The sequence below is a fragment of the Ochotona princeps genome, chromosome 8, assembly GCF_030435755.1.
Source record: "Ochotona princeps isolate mOchPri1 chromosome 8, mOchPri1.hap1, whole genome shotgun sequence".
NCBI classification, from domain to species: domain Eukaryota; kingdom Metazoa; phylum Chordata; class Mammalia; order Lagomorpha; family Ochotonidae; genus Ochotona; species Ochotona princeps.
This window is the reverse complement of record NC_080839.1, coordinates 14,831,181-14,843,692: the sequence shown is the minus strand read 5'-3', so window position 1 is coordinate 14,843,692 and position 12,512 is coordinate 14,831,181. Positions and strand designations below refer to the sequence as shown.

Below are 12,512 nucleotides of genomic sequence, written 5' to 3'. Positions count from 1 at the left end.
TCAAGAAAGGGGCAGCACAATTAGTCTCTGTATAAAAGCCTTCTATTTCAGATTATGTTGCTTCTAATTGCAGTATATTGCTTTATATTATTCAGAACATAACAGTGTTTGAGCATTATTAAGCATTGTCTTCTAAATCTAATTGAGGTCCTGTATGTGCTTCTCTAAATGGTGTAAGTGCAACTCCTTCACACTCCCAGAAATGAATAAGTGCTAAATATAGCACTATACAATTGAAAGGCAGGCAGAGGAATTAGGAGACATATGTTTTAAGAAGATATTGCACTTTTGTACCAACAAGTTACTCTCCTGTAAATTGAAAAATAGCCACAAAATACAAAATGATGACACCACTATACTTGTATGAGATGAACTGGGCTCTTTAATTTAGCAGAAAGATGTGACACATAGCTTGCTGATTTGCATGTCCCTAGGGCGCAGCCATCTACCCTGCACACTTATGAGTATTCTCTTCACACCCTGTGCGGGAGTCAGTTCCAGTCAAGACACAGCATGGACATGAGGGCCCCTGCTCAGCTCCTGGGGCTCCTGTAGCTCTGGCTCCCAGGTGAAGAAGGACAGCAGTTGATTCTGAATTCAGTGTCTTCAGGGCTGACTGAATCTTTGTCTCTTCTCTAAGACCATGATGAAAGTGGATGTTTGTGTTTGTTTCTCTTTTCAGGTGCCAGATGTGCTGTTCAGATCACCCAGTCGCCATCCTAGGTGTCTGCAGATGTAGGAGGCACAGCCACCATCAATTGCCAGTCAAGTCAGAGTGTTTACAACAACAATTATCTATACTGGTATCAGCAGAAACCAGGGCAACCTCCAAAGCTCCTGATCTATGATGCATCCAAGTTAGCATCTGGGGTCCCTGACAGGTTCAAGGGCAGTGGATCTGGGACATCATTCACTCTCACCATCAGCGGGGTGCAGGCTGAGGATGTAGAAATCTACTACTGTCTAGGTTATTTTTGGAATCTACTACTGTCTAGGTTATTTTTGTCATGGTACTATCGCAATGGTACAAGCCTGAACAAAAACCTGCCAGGAAAGCAGAAGTGTGATTTTGGGCAGCCCCAGCTTCTTGTCCTGGTGCCTCTATCATTTAAGAGTGATTCTCAGATGCAGTTAGGCTATGATAGTCCCTGGAATTGAATAAAACAGACACCTGAGCATCCTCTTGTAGCCTCCCTCTCTTCCTGCTTGACTCCTGCAGCACTGTTATGTTCAGATGTCTACTGGTTTAGAACAAAGATGTGTTTATGCCTGAATTCTCCACATTACAACATTTTTGGATTCATACAGCAAAAGGGTTAGAATTTTAGAGATTTGAAGCAGAATCATTAAACAACATGTATTAGAATCCAAGTTATACCATAATGGTCTAGGAATGTGGGATCACAGATGGTGATTGTAAATATGGGACTCTGCTCTCCCAGAATGCAATGCCGCTGTCTCTCACAGAAGGAACAGGCTGCTCAGCCCTGTGATCCTCAGCCCTGGAGCTGATGCTCTCAGCTGCCTGCAACCTCACAAGTGGTTCCCCTGTCTTCAATGTTGTCCATGTCTCATCCTGCAGGTGCAGATGGGTGGTCCAGAATTTCTCTTCTGACCTTCAGATCTGAGAGCACATGGGTTGTTTTCCCCAAAATGCATGTTGAGTGGAAACTGCAATGTTAACCCAGGCCAATATAATTTTAAATATTTTCTTTGACATGGGCATGTTCACTCTGTAGTTGAGGCTGTAACTAGAGGCAGAGCACAAGAAAACTAGGGTGATGTGAAATCCAGGGTTTGTGCTGACCTGTTTGATTGCATGTTGCTTTAGATCTTAAATCTGCCCTCTCTGCTTTTATTCCTGCCATTTAAACTGTCTCAAAACCTTCACAGACCATATGGGATCACGTATCAGATTTGTGGGGAAAGAAGCACCTCTGCTCCTTGGCCGTTTCCTCATCTGTTCTGTCTTTTCCATCTCTCTTATTCAGCTTGTCCTTTCACATTCACTTTAATTTTATCTCTCTTAATGTGGAAGCAAAGGAAGCAAACAAATACAACCTCTTGCTCCACGCACTCTCTGATACCTGAGCCTTGGGCTTTCAAACACCTGGGTTGACAAGTGGTCACTAAGATAATTCACTGAAGAGATTTCCGCTCTATGAGGAATTTATGCTCCCACCTTATAATCAAAATTGTCTAGTTCTGAAAAATTGACATGAAATGAGAACACATTGGCATTTTAGAATCTCACAGGAAGTCAATTTTCAATATCTCCATAATAATAATTAGAAAAAAAGCATTTGTGATTTTTCTTTTAATATTAGTGCTTGCTCAAATTCTGGAGAATTTAGCCCCTGCTGTAAATGACATGTAGTAATCATATACACTTTGTAAATAATACATTTTGTAAAGCAGTGTCCATTCTCCTGACTTTTTCAAAATAACAAATACTGGGGGAATTGCAGGGAGAGAAGGAAGTTCTTTGTGCCCCTATTTTAATTTCTCTTGTACTAATATTTTAGAAGTCTGTATTTTCTCTTGATTTAGGGGACATGGAGGCATTCTTTAGAGTCTACGAGTCAAGGCAGAAATGAAGAAATTATTTCAGTCACCAGGTTATTTACATTAAGGAATAGTATCAAGTGAAAGCTATCAAATAACAGCTTTAAAAACATTGATCCAAAGTTTCTATGTCTGCTATAAATTTGAGACAAGTACAAGTTTACAATTAACCTAAATTGTGCATTAGAGAAAGCAATGAGACTATATGAATAACTTGGTCATTTAGTTAACTGAGCATAAACATGTAAAGATATATATATATATATCTTTTTCTTTATTATTATATATATTATACCTTTTTATTTATTATTATTGAAAAGTCAGATATACAGAGAGGAAGTTCTTCCATCCAATGATTGACTGCTCAAGTGGCCACAATGGATGGCTGTAGCTGAGCCAGTTTGAAACCAGGAATCAAGAGTTTCTTCCGCGTCTTCCACACAGAGACGCAGGTTTCCAAGGCTCTGGGCCATCCTTGACTGATTTTCCAGGCTGTTAGCAGGGAGCTGGATGGGAAGAGGGGCCTCTGAAACACGAGCCAGTGCCAATATGCAATCCTGGCAAGTACAAGGTGAGGCCTTTAGCCACTAGGCTACCACGCCAGACCCAAAATCAAACAGTTTTAACAGAAACATAGACACCAAGACAGACAAGTTACCACCATATTCTCACAATTTAGAAACTCAGTGGATCATTATGAGGTCTCATACGGACCCTAACTCATGAAATTGAGTCCTAGATTAGTATTCAAAATAGAAACAGATCTGATTGTGGGATACCTGTTTATTGTTAAAGGCCATGGCAAATCCTGCAAGCCAGGAAGCCAGGACTGGTTGCTGGGCCATATTAATCATCACAATATACACTACCCCTTTCCCTAACTTTTGAGCCATGTTCCAGAATACAGAATGGCCACTGCCCTCTGACTGCGGCCTCCAAAATGTTGCAGAGTGTAAGAGATATCATGTCAGACAAATCTAGGATGTACTAAGGAGTCTATATCAACCAAGCTTGGCAATAGCAGTGCCCACTAGAAATTAGCAAGTGAAAAGTTACCATGATAATCCAGTCTGAATCAAAACCCTGAGAGGAAAAAAATTGATCATTACACTGAAATCCATCCATTAAACTAAAGACCTGTAACCTGAGCGATGTGCAGTGAACAACCTGGACACATTTACAGAAGTAAACATTTATCTTTTATTTTTATCCTTCTCTGGCTTTTTTGGCTTATATTTTATTATTGCTAGACATCACATGTCCTGAAACTCTTGAAAGTACACAAATTTGTGTTAGACTTCTGCAATTTTTTAGACATGGGTAGTAATGGTATTTTGATATAACAAAATTTTGCCAACTTGGCATTTGACAGTATCTTTAATATAGTCCAAATATCGGATCAGTTTTGTCTCTACAAAATGAGAGATGAATCCTTTGATAGCTCTAGGAGGTCTCACTAGAAATGCCAAACTGTCAAAATATGTAATTTTTGAGTTTTTAATGCCTTTGAGGCATGCCAAGAAGGCTTAACATATCTGATAGAAATAGGATCCTTTTACATGACATAATATAATATAATATAATATAATATAATATAATATAATATAATAAATTTTATTAATTTTAAACAATGGGATCTTAATGAGACAGAGAACACAAAGATTACCTTCACACAAAAAGTTGTAGATAAGAATTAGCACATTGATTTATATCATATTCGTTATAAAGAGTCCTCGGGGGCCTTCACCAAGCTTCCAGCCTTCACCCTATCAGTGCTGAGAAGCACCCCTTGCACCAAAGCCCAAGTGATCCCAGATTGCACCAGAATCTGCTTTTCCTGGCTATACGCTTTTAAGATATCCTGTTTCACTCTCCCAGGCTTTTAAGCCTTAAATCCCTTCATTGGACAACCAAGTTCTACTTCAAGACAGTGTCCCAGCACTGTTGCACAGTGCCTTTCTGCTTCAAAAAGTGATGAAGCAGGTCAATGTAGGGAACATACTTCCCCTTTCTTGCTTTTTTCCCCATTAATGATTCCTGCTTACCTCCTTACATGGTTGTTGTCTCCTCCTTTTTTTTTCCTTTGTCTTCAGGACCCTGATCATGGTGCAAATTGTAAGTAACCTTGAAGGACCTGGGGAGGAGAGTGACCGAAAAGAAATGGAGAGACAGTGCTCTCTTAGGTAACTGACAAAAGTTTATTTCCAGGGTTCCAGTTTTTATCCATTCAGCAAAACAATAATTCAAACACAAGTCAGATCACGTCTGTAAGCAGAGAAGTCAAGGAATCTAACAGGGCAGACTGTTCAAAGCACTGTTGAAATGAGGAATTGATAAAAAGCAGTCTGTCCTTGGTTAGCTGACTAGACAGAGCACAGATATCAACCTTTTATCAAGGAGAGCACAAAGACATCCCCACGGACTCAGTGGGGCAGCATGCACTCTGGGCAAAAGGCTCTTTGCCTCCTCTCCCTGGAGCCTCTTCTCATCAGGTTCGAATCCTTGCACCTCCAGTTTATCTTGTTGGATGCACCCTCCCACCCATGGCCCTGGAGAGGAGGTTTCTGTCAGAAGCTGAATCCCTGTGAGATCAATGTTCTCATGCTGCCTACACTAGTTATTTCCCATGTTGAGATTTGGAGGCTTTCTGTCATTCTGATCTCTCTGTAACTCTCTCAGGAACAAATTTTTGAAAATATTTTTATTTGAAATACGTTTACAAAAAGGGAGCAAATTTTATGTACTTCATATAAACGGTTTTAGGAGTATAAGGATTCTTCCCACTCTATCTTGTTCGCATTACTTCTTTTGTGACTTTCCCTTTAGTTTTTATCATGACATACTTTGAATTCACTTTCTATTCACAAGCTTAATCCTCTTCTAGATAAAGAATCCAAAAGTAGAAAATTCAAAATTCACTGTTCCTCAGGAGGGTAGACAAGGGCTGTTGAGCTCAAGACTTTCTAATGTTTGTCTCACTACCAGACCTTAGTGGCCCCTGGGGACCTTAGGGGAAATTGTGTCATCTCTCACTCTGGTAGTGCAGGTCTGAATTTAATACACAATCCAAGACAATATTCTCACAGAATGCTTCAATAGCAGTGTTAATGATTATATCCAAGTAATAGTCTCTCTTAGAATATCTTGAAAAATTAGAGAACTCTTTAACTCATATGTCCTATATTTAATAGCGGGCAGGACAGATAACTTAAGGACAACCAGTGTTCTGTCTCTCCACCTTCTCTCCTCTGCTTGACTCATCCCTCAACCTCAGGGACCATGAGATCACCTGGAGTAAGTGGGGGAGGGGGCACTCAGATGCACTTAATACATCTGCCCCTCGATTGCTTATGCCACATTGTGTCAGAGAAAATCATGTTCTCTGTAGATCAATTAATGCAGTGCAGGGAGTGACCTAGGTGCATGGAAACACATCCTCTGTGCTCAGTTATGAGGTGAGCTGGGCACTTATGCTTTGCACAGCAATATCATTTCCCCTTCTCATTTGCATGTCCCCAAGGCAAGACCCACTGCTCTGCAGACTTATGAGCAGGTGCTCACAGCTGTACAGGAGTCAGTGCCAGTCAAGACACAGCATGGACATGAGGGCCCCTGCTCAGCTCCTTAGCCTCCTGCTGCTCTGGCTGCCAGGTGAGGAAGGACAGCATCAGGATCTGAACTCATCCAGTGTGCTCAGTGCTGACTGAAACTTCCTCTCCCTTCTGTATGAACATGATGATGAAGAGTGGATGTTTGTGTTTGTTTCTCTTCTCAGGTGACAGATGTGCTGCTCAGGTGACCCAGAGTCCATCCGTGGTGTCTGCACCTGTGGGAGGCACAGTCACCATCAATTGCCAGTCAAGTCAGAGTGTTAACAGCAACAATTGTCTACACTGGTTTCAACAGAAACCAGGGCAACGTCCAAAGCTCCTGATCAATTATGTATCCACTTTAGCACCTGGGATCCCTTCAAGGTTCAAGGGCAGTGGATCTGGGAAATCATTCACTCTCACCATCAGCGGGGTGCAGGCTGATGATGCAGGAACCTACTACTGTGAAGCGGAATATAGTGGTTGGATTCCCACAGTGATACAAGCCTGAACAAAAACCTCCCAGGAAAGCAGAAGTGTGAATGTGGGCTGCCTCAGCTGCCTGTCTTGAGGCCTGTTTCCTCTAAGAGTCTTTCTCAGATGTAGTCAGTCTCCCATGTTCCCTGGAAGGCAGTTAGAAAACCCCTGAATCTCCATTGTAGCCTCCCGCTCTTTCCTTCTACCTGCAGACTGATATTTCCATGTTTTTACCAATTTAAAAGAAAGTAATGCTTAAGCCATAGTCCTCAGTGTTACAACCATTTGATTTCATGCAGCAAAAAGGTAAGCATTATGGATATTTCAAGTAGAAACATTAATAGAGTTTATAGTGATTCAACGTATACCTTAATTTTCTAGTGGGATCAGAGATGTGTTTGTAGAAATACAGGACTCTCTTCTCCCAGAATCCAAAGACCCTCTGAGACAGAGGGAAGAGTCAGGTGACCCTATGGTCCTCAGTCCTGGAGCTGATGCTTTCAGCTGCCTGCAGCCTCACAAGGGTGTCGATTCCTCTATGTTGTCCATGGGCTAGTCTGCAGTGGACGGTCCAGAATTTGGCTTTTTGCATTCAAATCTTAAGGCACATGGGTTGTTTGCCCCAAGACACACAGCACGTTGTTGTCAGATCTGAATTTTAACCCAGGTTAATGTATGTTGAAATATTTTCTTCCATATGGCCATGTTCACTCCATATTTGAAGTTGCAACTAGAGATACACAAGAAAGCTAGGGTGATGTTAAATCCAGGGATCATGAAACCTGCTTGATTACTTGTTGCTCCATGTCTTTTATCCTGCCCACTTGCTTATACCCAGCCACATAAAACTGTCTCAAACCTTTGTAGACCATAGGTGATTACATTTCATATTTGTGGGGAAAAAAGTATTGTGTATGCTTTGTCACTTTCCTCGTCTGCTCAGTCCCTTCTCATCCATCAGATGCAGCTCTAGCCTCTCACATTCTGTAATCTTATTTTCTCCTCTTATTATTGAAACAATAAGCAGACAAGTTAGATCCTCATCCTCTATTTACACTCTTTGATAGCTGATCCCTGGTTGCCAGGAGGTCACTAACACAATTCACTGAAGAAATTTTCCCTTTAAGAGTAATTGGTGTTCCCACATTATCATCAACTTTTGTCTAATTTTGCCAAGCAGACACTAAATGATATCAAAGTGGCATTTTAGGATCTTGGATGACAGTCAACGAATGGGGTAAGAAAAAGAAATTTTTTATTTTCATATCAGCTGAAAAATATTTAAAATTTAGTGTACCATTTATAATGTCAAATGACACACTGTGCCGTCCTCCAAGTTCAGGTGTGAGAGGCACTATTGGCATGAAAACAAGAAGACAGCAGGGCTGTGCTCCTTCTGGCGGCTCTGGAGAGGAACATCCAAGTCCCTGTTCTTGCATATTCAGAATGCCCCACATGCCCTGCTCTGTGGACCCTCCCTCCCCTCACTGCAGGAACATTCATCTACTCCATGGAATACTACTCAGCTATTAAAAAAAACAAAATGCAGTTTTTTGTGGCCAAATGGGCTCAACTGGAAACCATAATGCTAAGGGAAATGAGCCAATCCCAAAAGGTTAAATACCACATGTTTGCCTTAATTTAAGATGATATGATGTTATGTATAACATGTTATGTTATGTATGTCATATGTTGTGTATAAACTAAAATTGAAATGTCAATGAGGTGGTCACGGAAGGTGGTTAAGAACTCGCATTTACTTTTAACATATTGGTTACTCATTACTATGTCAATTAATTCCATAATGATGTAAATTTTTGCTGATGGTATGTTGGAGCTTTTAATTGATCGGGATGATACTCTGCTGGCTCTGTCTTCAGACCAGAGAGGGTATACCTAAGAAACCGTTGAACTTGACTGGACAATAAGATGCTGGACTCTATGCTTGGTATATACTTGCAATGAGGGAATCTCAACTGAACTTGAACTGTGGTTATGCAACAAGGTGGAGGAATCCACCATGGTGGGAGGGTTTGGGGAGGGGTGGGGAGAATCCAAGTACCTATGAAACTGTGTCACATAATACAATGTAATTAATGAATTAAAAATAATAAACAAATTTTAAAAAATTTGTATTAGCTGAGGATGCTGGATGTTTAACTCGCATGGAATACATGGGAAAACCTCAGAGTTAATTTATCTGAGAGGTGAGGGAACTAGAGTCCACAGCACTTTCTCCTGCTGCCATGCACAGAGGGTTCCCTTGTGGCAGCTCATCCCAGGCCCTGTGCTCTGCACGTGTGAAAGGGGGCTGCCTCCTCAGCTCAGAGAGCGCAGCACAGACAGGCAGGAGTGGAGGGAGTCAGCAGAGGAACACTGAATGTGAAGGATGGGTTGGTCCTGCTACCCTCCTCCTTGACAGATGTGAATATTGATTGTGTCTGGAAAGGCAGTTTTCTGCTGGGAGACCCTGGTCTGTTGTTTGTTAGTAGGTGCCCTGAGATATCAAACCCTAGGAGAGGCATCAGGAGTCTTGTGAAGAGGCTGCCCAAGTGATCTTGTCATCTGTGCTCATGCTTCAGCAATACTCACCTCCTGGCTGTTGTACAGGCTCCTTGGAACTGAGATGGTGACATTCATGTCATACTGTAGTGATGCAGACTGTGTCAAGGGCACAGATAGAGATGTGAGATTCAGGGGTCCAAATTGTGGTCCAAGTTTAGTGCAATACAAGATATTCTCTACGATATTGGCACTAGAATGACAATGTGGATCATTCTGGGTAGGGAGAAGGAGAGTGTTGCCATGCTCCCCTGGCCCTGATAAGGAGAAGAGGAAGGAGGACACTGCAGTGTGTGATGTGGACTGGCACCAAGCAGCAGGTACCCTCATCTAAGACAGAGTTTTAATCAATGAGTTTTTCTCCTGGGCTGCCTCCTTACCTGTTCTCCACAAACCAGGATCCAGGATGATCACCTGAGCCCAGTGGTAGATACTGCCACTCAGAGAAACAAACCACAAAAGTGCATATGAGGTTTCTTTGTGTGTTGCAGAAAATAGTTCTGGGTGTGAACTCATCTAAAGTGTCTTGTGGATCCTATTCCAGGGACCTACAGATGAAAACGCTGATGACTGCTGCATTCATGGAATTTCACATCAGTAGTCAAAGCTTCATGGTGAGTAAGATCAGGAAATGACAGCCAATGACATAAAAATGTATTGCAGAGGCTCTCATGTCAGGAAAGTGTAAGCCATTTAGTCTCTGAGCATAACAACCCTTTGTTATATAAAGTTACATCTGTCTGCAGTATATTGCTTCTGTATTCAGACTGTAATTGTTTCAGTGTCATTGTATTGTGGGTCCTAAATAAATTAATAAATAAACATAGGTGTGTGTGAATCCCTCTTTTCCTCTTTTCTAAGAAGCATAAATGAAATAATTTCAGATTCCCATAAATGTATCAGAGAGGAAGAATGGGAAGAATTTGAAGGCAGGCTGAGGAGTTGATGGAATTAGTGTATAGAATGGTACTGCACATTCTGTAACAATAAGTTTCCCTTCTTAAATTGAAACATAGGCATCTTGTCCCTGGGTTCATTTAATTTGTCAACAGAACCTTACAAGCTTTGCTTCACATAGTATGTGTCAGAGAGGATTATTTTCTCTGCAGGGAAATTAGTGCAGCCCAGGGTATGACCTCAGGTCTCAAGATAGTTCTGTGCTGTGTTATGAGATGAGCTGTGTCCTTCTGGTTTACACAGTGATATCACTTCCATGCTGATTTGCATGTCCCCTGGGCACAGCCCAATGCCTTGCAGACTTAAGAGCAGGTGCTCACAGCCTATGCAGGAGACAGTGCCTGTCAGGACACAGCATGGGCATGAGGGCCCCTGCTCAGCTCCTGGGCCTCCTGATGCTCTGTTTCCTAGGTGAGGAAGGACAACAGCAGGGATTGTCTCAGCTGTTGTGGTAACTGCTGACTGAATCTTCCTGTCTGTTCTGTATGGTCATGATGATAAGAGTGGATGTTTGTATTTGTGTTTCTCTTCTCAGGTGCTAGATGTTCTGCCAACACACTGACCCAGACTCCATCCGAGGTGTCTGCAAATGTGGGAGGCACAGTCACCATCAAGTGCGAGTCAGATAAGAGTGTTGCTTACAATTATCTAGGCTGGTTTCAGCAGAAAGCAGTGCAACCTCCGAAGCTCCTGATCTATGGTGCATCCACTTTAGATTCTGGGGTCCCTGACAGGTTCAAGGGCAGTGGATCTGGGACATCATTCACTCTCACCATCAGCGGGGTGCAGGCTGATGATGCAGGAATCTACTACTGTGAAGCTTACTATGCTACTAGTAGTGATCGTTTCACCACAGTGATACAAGCATGAACAAAAACCACCCAGGAAAGCAGAAATGTGAGCTTAGTTGATCTAGTTTCTCATGGGGCTATAATCTACCAAGAATCATTCTCTATTGCAGCCATCCTTCCATTATCCCTATAAGGTAGTTAGGAAGCCCCATGGAGTATCTTGTAACCTCCCTCATTTCCTCCTACTTGGCACTTCTAGTACAGTACTGATTTAAAGGAAAGGAGTGTTTATGCCTGAATACTCATTGTTACAATATCCTTTTTGGTTCATTCATTCAAAAAGCAGCATTATGGATATTTCAAGCTGAAACATTAAGCACAATTTATAACAATCCAAACTAAAATTCACGTTCTAGGAATGTGGGTATTAGGGATAGTGATCCTAAAAACATGGGATTCTGTGCTTCTCCATGGATCCAATGCTCCTTTGCCACAGAAGGAACAGGCTGCTCTCCCTGGGGACCTCATCCCTGGAGCTGGCACTCTGCACCCACGTGGGATACCCGGAGAAGGCTCCTTGATTCTTGGCTTCAAATCGGCTTGGCTCTAGCCGTTACAGCCATTTGAGGAACGAACCTCAGTATGGAGGACCTTTCTGTCTCTCCTCCTCCTTGTAGATTTGGCTTTCCAATAAAAAAAAAAAATCTTGTTAAAAAGGGTAAAAATTGTTATTGGCTGTGGCAGCTTTTATGAAACATCCACTATTTTCAAATCATTGGTGATTGTAGACATGACTGTGGGTCTACTGATTTAAAAAAAATAGTAGTCCATGTGGGTGATGGACTGAGCTGGACCTCTTATTGGCTGGCACATACAGGACCTAGGTTGGGGTCACCTCTGGGAAGGTTTTTTTGTGTGCTCTCACAACTGGGTCATTGAACTCAGAACTCCAATCATGGTGAAAATCACAGGCTATGTGATCTGATGATGGGATGTATGTGTCAGAACGGGGTCTCCATGGTTGCTGAGGCCTGTGTGGTGGTCGGTATGCCCACATGCTAGTTGTGATACTGAAACAGTTCATTGAGGCCTGCAGAGGCCATCTAGTACCATGGAGGGCAAACCAAATCAGAGAGCTTTCCCAGACAAGTGTTTAGGCAAATCAAGACCCTATGTTGGACTATGTAGGCAATCGGCCTTGGAAGGATTTCCTCCACCTTGGAGCAAAGAAATCAACAACACCTCATAATTATCAAGACCTCTTAAGCAGTATGCTTGGAACCTGCTCTACACAGAGGACTCTGGGATGACACTGGGTGGCCTATCCCGATTCCTGGATACTGATGTGGTTTGGTTGCTGGGAGTGGCCATCTGCCCTTCTCTCCACTTTCCCCAGATGGCAGAAGAAAAAATGAGTTTGGAAGCAGTTGCTTCATCCACTTTTCCCCATTCCTCAATCCACCCCATGGTCCACATGGGCAGGCATCCCTCTCAACTAGGTAAACATCATCAAACATAAAATGTGTTTAAAATTAAACATATTTTTAGTTTAAAAATACATTTATACAAA

The 12,512-nt window shown here is 42.2% G+C and overlaps 1 long non-coding RNA gene and 2 gene segments (V, D, J or C); all 3 read left to right on the top strand.

Annotated features, from left to right (window-relative positions):
* Positions 1-274: 274 nt before the first annotated feature.
* Positions 275-956, top strand: LOC131480982 (uncharacterized). The gene is made up of 2 exons (XR_009245937.1): positions 275-568; positions 683-956. It is a non-coding gene; the product is annotated as an uncharacterized LOC131480982 (long non-coding RNA).
* A 5,178-nt stretch (positions 957-6,134) lies between these two features.
* LOC131480979 (immunoglobulin kappa variable 1-39-like) lies at positions 6,135-6,681 on the top strand. The segment is given in 2 exon segments: positions 6,135-6,216; positions 6,341-6,681. Coding segments are annotated over 2 exon segments (381 nt in total).
* A 3,826-nt stretch (positions 6,682-10,507) lies between these two features.
* Positions 10,508-11,021, top strand: LOC118759810 (immunoglobulin kappa variable 1-39-like). The segment is given in 2 exon segments: positions 10,508-10,562; positions 10,687-11,021. Coding segments are annotated over 2 exon segments (390 nt in total).
* The last annotated feature ends 1,491 nt before the right edge of the window (positions 11,022-12,512 follow it).